Here is a 16,189-nt window from a genome sequence, read left to right on the forward strand (position 1 = left end):
GTTACTTTAAGTGGCCAGGTAAAGAGTAATAAATATCTAGTGTCAAAATATACATTCTGTAATTGTACCTGAGAATAAACTATTAACCTCCATCTCCCCCTCCCACGACAATACTGTTTGTTGAATCTGTTTAGTTCAGCTGTTATCTATATATTTTAAACGCATGCAAGTACTTAACATAAAACATGTGTAATAGCTTGAAACTAGCTGTTATAACAATAACTGTTTACAAAATTAACACATTTAATTTATTTTGCATTTTCATATATCCAACGAATCTTTGTGGGTTTTTTTAATAGCATAAAATCGTAGCACTGTTTGACAAACAACAGAAGAAAAATAACAGAATTGAAACATTTAACCTAAACATAATTTATTTCCATATTATTACATACAGACAGTATTATAAGAATGAAAAAGAATGTACCAAATACCAAACTAGTAAATACAAGATTCGTTAATAATGAAAGTAATTATTTATATATATTTATTTACATATATATAATTAATAGTTAAGTTATTTTAAGCAATTTAATTCCTTTTTCCAAAAATTCAATAAAAATAATATTACAGTGGCCTAGGTACAAATACATAGGAATACATAATATTACGACTACATGGGCAGAAAATACAACTACTTCTGTATTGTTGTTATTATTATTATCTATGAATTTTAATACCATTACATTTATCATTTTAAGTCGTACTTCAAGGACACAATTAAACCGATACAGAGATAAGTAATAAGTACATAATACAGATAAGTTAAACAAACCAACAAACAAATTTGTATCAAAACATTTAAATTTTACTCATATTGTATAAAGGTTCAGCTTTCCATATTCTTTCCAAATGACTTCCAAATATATTTAAAAGAATATAAGGTTATGATGTGGGCCAATGATAAAGCACTGGTAGTGGCAGAAATGACATATGTCAGAATTTGAATTATCTCCTTTTGCTGCCCTGAACATGAAAAAGCAATAATGTCAATAGAATATCCTTCCTTATATAGAACTAAATAAAAAAAATAAAATAAAATAAATTAACTTTGAAAGAACGAGTACAGAATTTTCAGGCCTCCCAGAATTTCCAGTGGAGAAAACTCAACAGCCTATTGGTCTAAAAAAAGATTTAGAGCATGAACAGGCCAACCGTAGCAAAAACTGCCTATTTCTCATGCTTTGAATAATACCGAACATAGCAGCTAGAAATGAAGGGGGAACCCTTCCATTGGAAATCAACGAATTGAAAACCCTTAAAAATTTAGTGAAAATTTGTTCAGCTCTGGATCCATTTACCACATATTATAAAACTTTCAACATTTAAATGTAATATGATATGATACACTATTCTCAAAACATCACAAACGTTGGGAGAGACTTTTTACACCGGGAATGCCATGAACTATACTTTATTGTAAAGGATTGGGAAAGAGGACAAGAAACTTTAATTGGAGTAGGGCCTCAGGATTAAGACAATCTAAAATGTTTATCTCGCCTTATGCTGAAGGGTGGGCATCTCTCCTAGATCAGAGTAAGGAGGATATAAGAATGATAATAGGGATGCTGACAGGACATGGCCCCCTTAGAAAATACGTCATGAAGGTGTGCCTCAGCCAGACTGATGAATGCTGACTCTGCAGAGAAACAAAGGAATCAGCAGAGCATATTTGGCTAACTGTCCTGCCATATCTAAAATTTAGAAAAGATTCCTGGGAGCAAATCTCCTCAGCCCCAAGGACATCAGAGAACAGGAGCCATCAAATCTGATCGGCTTCTGTAAAAGTCTCAGATAATGAGAATACAATAATATAAGTTAGGGAGGCGGAAAGATCCTTTTAGGACTAAGTGCGGAGACAATCGTCTTTCCCTCAGGAAAAATATGCTTTATTGATGCATCGGCTTTCATTACCACTGTAGAAGAGAGCTCAACTATGCAGAACCGAAGAATTTATTCACAGGAGAAATCATTTAGCTTTATGTTTGCACTGTCTTCTATTGTTTCTCTTTCTCATCTGCTGACTTGTGTATACTACTCTATGAACATGAATAAAGACTTCTATTGTCTATTCATTCATTGATAAAAGACAAGGGTCAATTCGCTTCACTGTAATTATACTAGTAATCTCAAACTGGCCTTGAAATGATAAAAGCTTTCTGTCTAATAATATGTCTGATAATGCCCATCCACCAATTAAACTTTTTTAATCTTGCTTGATAAGTATGGCACCATTAAATAATATTTCTTTTAACAATATATTGTAATCTGCAAATGAGATTTTATAATCACTCCATACAAATTGTTAAAAACCATAAAGAATACAATTCTTTTGTAATAACTGCCAGTAAGGCATTTCAGTACATACAAACCTTCATACTAGCTAAGAACCATTATTGAAGTGTGGTGCACACCTTGAAACAAACACACTTCTTTCATAAGTAAATATGGTATTGTAACATGATTTCAGACCACTATTTTATGCTAAACACGTTGCTATGAACTGTTTATTTCATATTTATCATTATCAGATAGGGATACATAATCTGAGATAATTTAGACTGGTGTCTGAGAGAGAGCCTATACATCAATTCTGAGACAATAGCCAAAGTCCAACTCACTGTTAAGAACACTATTTTTTTAACTAGGTTTTAATTCTTTAGGACAATCCCTAAATGAATTTCAAGCTTTCATTTTCAAGTTATGTTTCTATGCTTCACATGCTGAGTGAATGTTTTATTCATAATAAATAATTTCATTCATTATATTCAAACTGAAATACTGCATAAAGAGTACCCATAAATAAATCTATCTAATAACAATGTACTGCATCAAAATTTCATAATGAGTGTACAAAATGACAACAATTAGCTAGCAATCTCATCTGTTAAATGCAGCAATTAGCAGTTTATTAAACAGCAGTTAAACATAAATAACTCAATTAGTGTACTTTAAGCAAAAATTGTACATGGCCACCATTTTGAAACCTGATATATTTTTCTGGAATATTTTTTTCAAAGCAGGCATTAATTAGACTAAATATGCAAAATTTAAAAGTTACACCTTGATTCTATTTAAATAAATAATTTGCTTCTTAAAAACACAAACGGACAGACAGTCGGTAAGCTAAACAAGATAGGGTTATACTTTACATAACAATTCTTACTTATTTTAACCTGAAAAATCAATGGTGAAGTCTGATAAGGGCAATTTATGGACACCCTGTATAATTCACCCTTTTAAATAATAAAATACACAGATAATACCCTAAAACCTATTAAGTTTACAACAGTTCTTTACATTAAAAAACTAATTAGCTGCACAATCACAATAAAGAATTGTTTTGCCACTGAGTTGAGGAAGGGTAATAAGACATTACCAGTGTTTGGGAAAGAGAAGACTGTTAACATGATACTTGGCCACCAAAGACCACTTAGACAAGCAATTCATCAAAGCGGACACAGCCTTATGAAATATCAATAATACATTGATTTAGTACTTTGGAAAACTGTTTTTGTATTGGAGAACCACTAACATTTAATTATCGCTCCTAAAAAAGTCTAAATTTGATTTACAACATCAATGTCACTTATTTACTACTATAAAGTTTAAAGTAAACAAGTACAAATTTGAAACAATTGAAAATGAAAGAATAACCACCTTCTAGCAACACATAGGGTGTAATTTGGCATTCATCTATTTCCTATTTTGACTCAGGTCTGAAGGTTATCTGGCAGACTGAAGAAATAGCCTAACCTCAGTCCAGTAAACAACACTATATAACACAGATAACTTTATATCTCAATGAAGCTCTACATTAAGATTATAACACGGTTCAATGAATCGTGGATAGTACGTTGATATGTATTACCGAATCTGACACACCTCAAATTTATGTACGAATACAAAGTGCATCACTTGCCTTTTAAAACAACTAAAAAAAGCTCAACAAACAATTCAATGATCTGTTTACCATCTTTAAAGGAAAACTACTTCCTTAAAACTACCTACTAGTTACCTACTACCTTACTACTACTTCCTTACTAGTTTGTTATGATTGTAAACTAGTAATTTTACAATCATGTTTTTGCACATGCAGGAGCCATTTGTTTTATAACATAAGTTTCACGTTCATATAAATAAATGTGTATGCATGATATGTCTCTATGCAACTAAAATGACCAAAGCTTCAACTGACGAAACAATAGCAAGAGTTGCAATGTTACGTATCATTTGAATCCCACATGAAGTATGGTTTAGGGGCATGGGGGTGGAGCCTCACACTCTGATACTCACAGAGTCCTTAAATAACAAAAATAAGCAGTGAGAACACTTGCAGAATTGAAAAAACTCATCAGCTTCAGAGAAATCTTTAGGACTCAAAATCCTAAACAATTGTGTCTCTGTATATTCAGGAAACGGTAATGACCACAATAAGAGAAGACCTGTCTAAATGCGGTAAACTTCACCAATACCATCTGGGAAACACTACATTATATGAACTTCCACTGCACCATCAGACTCGGTTTAAAAAAGAAGCCAGTGCACACAGGAAGGAAGTTCCACAACCTCCTTTCATTGGAACTGAGGAACAAGGAAGTGACGGATCTCACCCCCCTTTCCACAGATGACTCATAGATCATCCCTTCTACTCCATAGACGAGTTCACTCAAAAAGCTTTTGACACATAACTTTGTTTCTTGACGTGTACTTGTATAGTAATTAAGACGCTAACACTATTCTCAATGAATATGTGAATAAAGAACATCTGTCTATTGTCTAGCTTGTAGTTTTAGATTTTGATTGTGTTAATCATTTTTATTTGAACGTAAAAACAATTCGATTTGTATCTGAATGTACATTCCATGAATAAATGAAATGATATTACATCAGTCAAGGACAATAACTTTTATTACTTTTTCATGCCATCGGGTCAAAACCATAGACTCTTGTGAAACAAGTCACTGCTTCTTGATATGTATACATCTGAAGACATGATAAAGATTAATGGGCCAAGGACATTTCGTCAAGATATCAACACAAGACATTAGAAAAAACAAACTAATTTGGATCTAATTAAAAAGCAGTACAAAAATTAAATTAAGTGCCTTTTTTAGAAGCATTGACGCAAAAACCAATCACAAAGTCCATAGGCTACTCCTTAGTATAGATTTAATCTGATTTAAGTAATTTATAACTTGCTAATATCTATAATCACAGGGAGTAGTGATTTAAACATTATTCAACCTCTAAAGTAATTTCCAGCTGCTGTTAAACTTTTCACAAATAAAAAAAGAAAGGAATTACAAAAAACAAACTCATTATTTACTGGTTATTTTGAGAATATAAACCTACATTACAGGAATTTTTATAAACGCATTAGAACAAAACAAAAGCGCATTCTCCTATAACTATGTGTTTCATGTTATTTTGTTTAGAATCTTTGTTTTATATACAGGGTGTTTCCTAAAGGCGTTCCAATATTGTGGTATTTTGTTCTAGACGTGAAAATGAGCAAAAAACTTCATATGGAGATATGTCCTAAAAACGTTTAGTTTTCCGTCTATCTGTCTGTATGTGATTTTTACCAAAAAAGTTATATCTTTTATAGCAGTAAAAATAAAGTTATGAAACTTTGCAGTTGTGTTGGCCTTTTTTATGCCCATTTGAGAAAAAAATATGAACAAATTATCTTTACCCGTTTCAAAATGGCAGCCAATCATAAATTTTGATGTTAAATTCCGCTTAATTTAACAGCTGTTTATTTAAGCTATTAAAAGTTGTTTAATTCTGAGTTGGTAAAATTGGTAATATCATTATTTGCCATTCCTGTTGCTAATGAAAAGAAACTAATTAAAACGAACAATACATTATACTAAAGTAATTGGAATGGAGACAAAACAACTTTTACATTACAGAAGAAATAAACAGCTGTTCACATTAATCAGCTCATTGACTTTAAATCAGCTGTTCAGTGTAAAACAGTTTAGAAAACTATACTTCCTGTTGTGTAGTGTTTAAAACATGGTATTATGTTTAATAGTACTAATCAGTTGTTTGTTATCCGATTTTAATAAAACAACCACTGTTAGATTTAGAATAAAGTTTACAACATTTTAATATCCTTGTAAAATTTTCATACAGGGTATCGATTTTGCGGAATTTAACATCAAAATTTATGATTGGCTGCCATTTTGAAACGGGTAAAGATAATTTGTTCATATTTTTTTCTCAAATGGGCATAAAAAAGGCCAACACAACTGCAAAGTTTCATAACTTTATCTTTACTGGTATAAAAGATATAACTTTTTTGGTAAAAATCACATACAGACAGACGGAAAACTAAACGTTTTTAGGACATACCTCCATATGAAGTTTTTTGCTCATTTTCACGTCTAGAACAAAATACCACAATATTGGAACACCTTTAGGAAACACCCTGTATATAGTTCATAAAAGGTATGATTACAAGTCTATACGTCTTAGTAGGAACAAACTTGGTGATAAAGAGTAAAAAGATTCTCTAATGTTGATATTGAATAGATTATTGTAGATTGATTGGAATTTTAATAATACATTTCAAATATCTTTATCTATTACTCAGTATAACATTTTATGTACATGTATTTTATACAATATAGGTGTTTTTTTTTCACTAATAATAAACCAATTGTAAAAATATGAATATAATAATGGATAAATCTTTATCATTTAGTTTAGACATGTACATTTATGAGGCTTGTAATTTTAATTGAATAAATACTAATCAAATACAATCTGATTTGACTGTAATCAATTACATTAAAGTAAAATAAAATCAGATAAATTTATAAATATTGTAGTACCTCATTTAATGAAATTTGAAAAAAAACAGTAAGTGATGGAATTAATTTTTAATTCACTTATAATGTAGCAGCATAAGATATGTTTATTTTCTCAATTGTCTCTTATCTAATCCTAAAATAAAATTGTAAATTAGACATTATTTTTCTCTTAAACTTTTTGTGCTATTTTGCCACTTTTTAACATAAACCTCTTAAAACAATTACAATGCTTTAAATATCACTAATTAATGAGTTATATCTTTTTAGTAAAAAACACACAGACAAGCTTTAAAACAAGTGAGATAATGCAATTAGGTCGAAGAAAAAATTTAGATTATTTAGACGTTTGCAAAGTTGTTCTACATTTTTCAAACATCCTGTGTATTTAAATTTGTTTGAACGATATAATTATTTAAAATTAAAGTAATCAATTTTATTTTGTTTTTAGGTGGGTTAAATTAAATTTTAAGTAAGAAAATAGGCATCTTATACGTTTTGTATTTAAACTAAAAATAGTTTCCATAATTTCTCAAACATTTTGTAAAATTGTCAGAAAAGAACTATGGTACTCTAGCCTGATGTACAATTACACATTAACAAGGAACATTAAAATTTGGCATTAGTTCTTTGTTTGTACACATACCAAGTAAACATTTTTACCATGCCTGTAGGATATTTCAAAACAGTGGCAACATCAAAGAATGCTTATAAAAATGTACTTACCAAGTCTAAAACTGGAAATTTACTAAGATGAATGCAAAATTTATACAAAAATTAGAATGGAGACAAAATTGTAATACAAATGAACTAATAATAATTTCTTACTATTTATTTTATATTTTAAAAACCTAGCCAGCTTCTCTTAACTACCAGTGACAACAGACTGGGATTGCAAAGCAGATTATAGGGCTTTTCCTTTGCACTCGGTTTGCAACTTATGTGATTGTCCCCTAAGATTATGGGTGGCCCTCTGCGATTTTCTACTTAAGCTAGTCTGGCCACTGTATGTAACCCAATTTATTATGCAGTTACATTAGTTATTATATCTAGTTGACTTAGTTAATTGCATTCTACGTGGACTAAATACTTTAAAACAATAAAGTTTTTGAATTCTATAACATTTAATTCTTATACAGACATGGCTGTACAATGTGTACTCTGTGATCTCTGAATCAAATTAATATTTCACAACTTACAGCACATTTAATGGTAAACCTTGTTTAGTTTTTTTTTTTTTTTTTTTTTTTTTTTTTTTTTTTTTTTTTTTTTTTTTAATTATTTACGTGTCCAGTGTCATTATAGCTGCTAATTTTAGTGTATTTTATGGAGTCAAACATCAAAATATGGAAATAGATTTATATTCTGTTTAAAACAGAGCCAATCAATTGCAACCTATTTTTATAAATGAAAAATACTTAGGAATCTACATTTTAAATAGGTAAAACCATAATTGCCTCGTACGTATTTTACAAGAAAAGTATAAATGAACAATCAGAAATAAATTTTTTACTTAAAGAAAATCACATTTAAATCCCAGTCATTTAAAGATTTGAAACTCAAATACTGCCATTTAAATGAGTCAGAGTGATGTCTATCAAGTGGAGACTCGGAACACAGCCGGCCACTACGTGTGGCCCGCTGAACTGAAGGACGACTACCTCCCATTTCACCTGAGCTCTGCGATACATCAGTTAGGTACACATTTAATGACCTGCCGAGGCTAAAGTAATTAGCTTAAGAGATTTTAGACAAAACAACAAAAGACGTTTAATTTATATTACAAATTAATTGGATAGGTTCTTAATTTACCACACCCAGCACCTGCTGAGGTAAATAGAAGTACAGTGTGCTCCGTTAAATAAGCTAGATGAAACTAAAATCGTACATCATACCTTTGTTAGCAACCTCCCACGCAATTTCAAAGGTCCACCTGTTCTGGCTGGCGGCACGCTGACCATGGTCCATGAACACAGAGAAGTCATGGCCACTGTCTACTCTGTAGAATCTTCGGTTCGACTTGCTCATAGACATTGTGCCTGAAATGATTGAACCTGTTGTCAATAATCTGTGAGTGTAAGGAACGCCCAAAAGTGTGCTCATCCCCATGAAATACATGATGTGCACCAAGAGACTCCACTGGGTCATGTAATGTAAGTGCAAATGATTAAGTGTACATCCATGTGTAATAAGAGATTAAGGTACAAGATTCAAATGAAATGTATTTGTTTCTGTTTTAAATCAATCAAATTTAGGAAAAAAAGATGGAATTGTATTGGATGTACATTTTCGTAATCTCATTACAAAGATATTAAATTTTAAATTTTTAAAGAAAAGACCACAATCAAAGTGAAGTGGACACGAGTATATTAAGCTGGTCCAATTGGTTTTCTGTTGGGTAAATTCTAAGTTTCAAAGTTGCAGCCCTATAAGATGACTTAACTTCGAAATTCTGTTATCACACCACAAGGATTTATAGACAATTCAAGTTATAATATTGGGCAATTTTGTGAACAGACCAAGGAAAACAACTGAAGACAAGAACAAAATTTTTATAGCATATATGAGAGATCAAATTTAAGAAAATCACATTAACGAGTATTGTATTAAAATATTACTTTTGGAAACTACAGTTTTATAAATAAGACATAAACCATAACAGGCATCATAGAGCCATATCATAATTTTTCATATATATTAGGTATTTTAAACATTTCATATCCTTATCTTCACCTTTCTTCTGTTTACAATATATCCTAAAACACTAATTAACTAACAAAATTCTGACATTAGCTGCTCTACACATTCCACCTTCTACCACTGACCTACCTCACTCATACAACCAGCAGCAACAAGTAACAAAGGTAGTAGTAGATGTAACTGTGTTGACAAGAAACTGCTGACATTGCCTGCTCTGCACATTCCACCTTCCATCACTGACCTACGTCACTCATACAACCAGCAGTGACAACAAAGCCAGTAGTAGATGTTGTAACTGTGTTGACAAGAAACTGCTGACATTGCCTGCTCTGCACATTCCACCTTCCATCACTGACCTACGTCACTCATACAACCAGCAGTGACAACAAAGCCAGTAGTAGATGTTGTAACTGTGTTGACAAGAAACTGCTGACATTGCCTGCTCTGCACATTCCACCTTCCATCACTGACCTACGTCACTCATACAACCAGCAGCAACAAGTAGTAACAAAGGCAGTAGTAGATGTTGTAACTGTGTTGACAAGAAACTGCTGACATTGCCTGCTCTGCACATTCCACCTTCCATCACTGACCTACGTCACTCATACAACCAGCAGTGACAACAAAGCCAGTAGTAGATGTTGTAACTGTGTTGACAAGAAACTGCTGACATTGCCTGCTCTGCACATTCCACCTTCCATCACTGACCTACGTCACTCATACAACCAGCAGTGACAACAAAGCCAGTAGTAGATGTTGTAACTGTGTTGACAAGAAACTGCTGACATTGCCTGCTCTGCACATTCCACCTTCCATCACTGACCTACGTCACTCATACAACCAGCAGTGACAACAAAGCCAGTAGTAGATGTTGTAACTGTGTTGACAAGAAACTGCTGACATTGCCTGCTCTGCACATTCCACCTTCCATCACTGACCTACGTCACTCATACAACCAGCAGCAACAAGTAGTAACAAAGCCAGTAGTAGATGTTGTAACTGTGTTGACAAGAAACTGCTGACATTGCCTGCTCTGCACATTCCACCTTCCATCACTGACCTACGTCACTCATACAACCAGCAGCAACAAGTAGTAACAAAGCCAGTAGTAGATGTTGTAACTGTGTTGACAAGAAACTGCTGACATTGCCTGCTCTGCACATTCCACCTTCCATCACTGACCTACGTCACTCATACAACCAGCAGCAACAAGTAGTAACAAAGCCAGTAGTAGATGTTGTAACTGTGTTGACAAGAAACTGCTGACATTGCCTGCTCTGCACATTCCACCTTCCATCACTGACCTACGTCACTCATACAACCAGCAGTGACAACAAAGCCAGTAGTAGATGTTGTAACTGTGTTGACAAGAAACTGCTGACATTGCCTGCTCTGCACATTCCACCTTCCATCACTGACCTACGTCACTCATACAACCAGCAGTGACAACAAAGCCAGTAGTAGATGTTGTAACTGTGTTGACAAGAAACTGCTGACATTGCCTGCTCTGCACATTCCACCTTCCATCACTGACCTACGTCACTCATACAACCAGCAGTGACAACAAAGCCAGTAGTAGATGTTGTAACTGTGTTGACAAGAAACTGCTGACATTGCCTGCTCTGCACATTCCACCTTCCATCACTGACCTACGTCACTCATACAACCAGCAGTGACAACAAAGCCAGTAGTAGATGTTGTAACTGTGTTGACAAGAAACTGCTGACATTGCCTGCTCTGCACATTCCACCTTCCATCACTGACCTACGTCACTCATACAACCAGCAGTGACAACAAAGCCAGTAGTAGATGTTGTAACTGTGTTGACAAGAAACTGCTGACATTGCCTGCTCTGCACATTCCACCTTCCATCACTGACCTACGTCACTCATACAACCAGCAGTGACAACAAAGCCAGTAGTAGATGTTGTAACTGTGTTGACAAGAAACTGCTGACATTGCCTGCTCTGCACATTCCACCTTCCATCACTGACCTACGTCACTCATACAACCAGCAGTGACAACAAAGCCAGTAGTAGATGTTGTAACTGTGTTGACAAGAAACTGCTGACATTGCCTGCTCTGCACATTCCACCTTCCATCACTGACCTACGTCACTCATACAACCAGCAGTGACAACAAAGCCAGTAGTAGATGTTGTAACTGTGTTGACAAGAAACTGCTGACATTGCCTGCTCTGCACATTCCACCTTCCATCACTGACCTACGTCACTCATACAACCAGCAGTGACAACAAAGCCAGTAGTAGATGTTGTAACTGTGTTGACAAGAAACTGCTGACATTGCCTGCTCTGCACATTCCACCTTCCATCACTGACCTACGTCACTCATACAACCAGCAGTGACAACAAAGCCAGTAGTAGATGTTGTAACTGTGTTGACAAGAAACTGCTGACATTGCCTGCTCTGCACATTCCACCTTCCATCACTGACCTACGTCACTCATACAACCAGCAGTGACAACAAAGCCAGTAGTAGATGTTGTAACTGTGTTGACAAGAAACTGCTGACATTGCCTGCTCTGCACATTCCACCTTCCATCACTGACCTACGTCACTCATACAACCAGCAGCAGTGACAACAAAGCCAGTAGTAGATGTTGTAACTGTGTTGACAAGAAACTGCTGACATTGCCTGCTCTGCACATTCCACCTTCCATCACTGACCTACGTCACTCATACAACCAGCAGCAACAAGTAGTAACAAAGGCAGTAGTAGATGTTGTAACTGTGTTGACAAGAAACTGCTGACATTGCCTGCTCTGCACATTCCACCTTCCATCACTGACCTACGTCACTCATACAACCAGCAGCAACAAGTAGTAACAAAGCCAGTAGTAGATGTTGTAACTGTGTTGACAAGAAACTGCTGACATTGCCTGCTCTGCACATTCCACCTTCCATCACTGACCTACGTCACTCATACAACCAGCAGTGACAACAAAGGCAGTAGTAGATGTTGTAACTGTGTTGACAAGAAACTGCTGACATTGCCTGCTCTGCACATTCCACCTTCCATCACTGACCTACGTCACTCATACAACCAGCAGCAACAAGTGACAACAAAGCCAGTAGTAGATGTTGTAACTGTGTTGACAAGAAACTGCTGACATTGCCTGCTCTGCACATTCCACCTTCCATCACTGACCTACGTCACTCATACAACCAGCAGTGACAACAAAGCCAGTAGTAGATGTTGTAACTGTGTTGACAAGAAACTGCTGACATTGCCTGCTCTGCACATTCCACCTTCCATCACTGACCTACGTCACTCATACAACCAGCAGTGACAAACAAAGCCAGTAGTAGATGTTGTAACTGTGTTGACAAGAAACTGCTGACATTGCCTGCTCTGCACATTCCACCTTCCATCACTGACCTACGTCACTCATACAACCAGCAGTGACAACAAAGCCAGTAGTAGATGTTGTAACTGTGTTGACAAGAAACTGCTGACATTGCCTGCTCTGCACATTCCACCTTCCATCACTGACCTACGTCACTCATACAACCAGCAGCAACAAGTGAGTAACAAAGCCAGTAGTAGATGTTGTAACTGTGTTGACAAGAAACTGCTGACATTGCCTGCTCTGCACATTCCACCTTCCATCACTGACCTACGTCACTCATACAACCAGCAGCAACAACAAAGCCAGTAGTAGATGTTGTAACTGTGTTGACAAGAAACTGCTGACATTGCCTGCTCTGCACATTCCACCTTCCATCACTGACCTACGTCACTCATACAACCAGCAGCAACAAGTAGTAACAAAGGCAGTAGTAGATGTTGTAACTGTGGTGACAAGAAACTGCTGACATTGCCTGCTCTGCACATTCCACCTTCCATCACTGACCTATCTCACTTGCCAACTGACTGCAACTATATCAAACAAATCCTCACACATTTCATATTTTGTATACTATTTTTTTGTTTTTTAAGCAGTTTTTATAAACAGAAAAAATTCTATAAGAATCCGCTGTATTAAAGATAGTGAAGTCTAATTTGAGTCTAACAATTTTGTTTTTCATGGGCTATATAACAAAAAATAGCAAAACATAATTAGACTTATCAAAAGTTTAAGGACTAGAGTCAATGTATTACTATTTTGCTGTTGTCCTTATACTTTTGACAAACAGTAAATTTTTGTATGTTTGCATGAAGAAAACTGGGGTCAAATGGAGGTGCATATGGAGGGCATGTTATCACGGGACTGCTAAGGGCGTTAATAAGGAAGGACTGAAGAAAGATTTTCTGTTGTTTCCATTTTAAGTTCTTTTCCCAAGAATGAAGTTAAATAGTTATAAATAAACAAATATCAATAATCAATTATTGTTGTAAGCCTATCTCAATTAAAATAGCATTGTTTCAGAATTAGCTTATATATCTATATGTTTTAACAAATGTTTCACAAGAAATGTGGTTCAAATTTGACATGTTATAAATAGTGTTCCTGAACTCCATACAATTCTTCCCCAACTAATAAGACTGAATTTCTGGGCTACTGTATATGATTTTTTTATTCTTCGACATAAGGACAGAGAATACATTGTTTGTACAATATGAAAGAAGTAGGTTTCGTACAAATAGTTATCATACTGTATATCATACAATTTTGGTGTTCACATCACCCTCCATTCTCAATAGGAGGGCAAACAATTTTCCTTTAAAAATAAAACTAAAACTAAATTTTTCAACATTGTATTATTCCAAATAATAAATAAAAATTTCTTTATTATATAAAAAATGTTTTTCAAACCACTACTTAAAGGTTTTGTGATTACAAACCTAAACATAAGATTAGTATACAAAATATTAATCAATAACCGAAACACCCTCATCAAGTCTAAAATAAGCCCTCTTGCCGTGACAGAGCCTTTATCGTTTTATAAATTAATATTGATAGAAGATGAATCTTTCATGTCTTTGGGAAGTGAATTAAAAAGTTTAGGTCCATAGAAAAAAAATTTTTTGTAAGAATTTACTTTAAATCTACTGATTGATTGATTGATAACTTAGTTTTATGCCGTGTAGAGTGATTATGTTTTAGTAAGGAAAATAGATTTGGGATGAAAAACATAGATAACTGTAAATGTAAAATAAAAAGTTAGAGGCCATTAAATTAAGAGGCCATCAATCCGAATAAATCTTTAAACAAATTTTAACTTACAAAATACCATATAGATTGTTCAGTGTTTAAAACAAAGTTTAATTTTTCTACATTATATTTTTCAATATCTAAAAGATTGAAATTGAATTCTTAATAGGCGAATGAATGAATATTGCGCTAAATTTTAGTGGAAAGGTAAGGATTCAAGAAAAGATCAAAGAAAAGATAAAAGGAAAACCTAATTTAATAACATATCCAGTTCAAATTTTCACCCAAACAATCATTAACATCTTAAAGGCATTACATGACATCAAACTTTAAGATTTTTACTGTTGGATTATGTCTCTTTTTAATACTTCTTTTAATTATAAATAAGTATGTTTATTTCATATGATTGAAAAATAGTAACAATGAAATAGTTTTTCAAAATTAAACAAAAAATTTATACAAAAAAGGTTAAATTGCTCTAGTTTTATTTTTGTTTCCTACCATGGTAAAAAATTCACGTAAATCAGTAAACTCACATGCGCTGACTTTTTGTTTTATGCATCACGAAAGCTTTGTTGGTACAGCAAAGTAATCATCACCTTCAGGAATATTGTCAAATTAGTAAAATATGTTTCCTAGAGTGCACTATACATATACATATAGAATATGTTGCTATGCAGTACATTGAAAAACACTATGATGACATACTAGGTAAAACTATTTTGTAATTAATGTAATGTGATTATTTTATTTTAGTCTGTATCGTCAATAAACAACCGGATGAGATGGTCTCGTCATTTATACTTAATGGGTTGATAGAATCCACAATAGTCTTTGTAAAGCCATCTGTAAATTCATCCATCAAATTTGTCTAATTAGTTGCCACTTGATGATTGCCTCAAAGTTATCGTAAAAAACCAATCAATGCTTGTTTCATATAATTTACTGTGATGGAGTGAATTAAAAATTGTTAAAATTGTTATTACGGCTTACGAAATAACAATATTAATTACAGTCTTTAAAAAAGCCTCCAAACTATTTTTAAAACCTAGAAGTCAATCAAATATGAGTTGACCCTCCAAAAAATAATTCTTACAGTACACAAATAAAATATTTTCACTATATATCTTTAGCAGAAGGCATAGAATCCCACAATAAAATTCATTAATTCTTTCATTATTTCTCTAAATAACTAAACTATTATTATACTTCGGGGTTTGTATAAAACATTTCACTAGAAATCAAAATTCAAGGACATGATTTATAAGAACAATATATTATTTAAAAAATCAACAAAAACTGTAGTACAATTAATTGCTTTTATTACATTTGTGTGAAAAATAAGTGTGACACATTTTACTATACCTCTTTAAAATCGTAAGTTCGCTTAAATCATGCAGATCCAGTCAACTTTCTTTCGGTATTCACTTTATATCAGGGCAAGTGTATAATTCCAATCTAACCTATAAAGTATTAATTAAATTTGACTAAGATCCACAAGCCACACAACCTTTGGATATGACTTTTCAAGGACATTACACCGACCGTGACG

The 16,189-nt window shown here is 33.7% G+C and overlaps 1 protein-coding gene across 1 annotated transcript in view; it reads right to left on the reverse strand.

Annotated features, from left to right (window-relative positions):
* Positions 1-16,189, reverse strand: part of LOC124368856 (glycogen [starch] synthase) — a 54,846-nt gene extending 38,657 nt beyond the window's left edge. The window contains exons 1-2 of the mRNA XM_046826306.1: positions 16,003-16,189; positions 8,717-8,860 (exon numbers count right to left, since the gene is read on the reverse strand). Of these exons, the coding sequence (XP_046682262.1) occupies positions 8,717-8,855 (139 nt within the window). The 5' untranslated portion in view covers positions 8,856-8,860; positions 16,003-16,189. The remainder of the gene's footprint in view (positions 1-8,716; positions 8,861-16,002) is intronic.

The sequence above is a fragment of the Homalodisca vitripennis genome, chromosome X (genome assembly GCF_021130785.1).
Source record: "Homalodisca vitripennis isolate AUS2020 chromosome X, UT_GWSS_2.1, whole genome shotgun sequence".
Taxonomy (NCBI): domain Eukaryota; kingdom Metazoa; phylum Arthropoda; class Insecta; order Hemiptera; family Cicadellidae; genus Homalodisca; species Homalodisca vitripennis.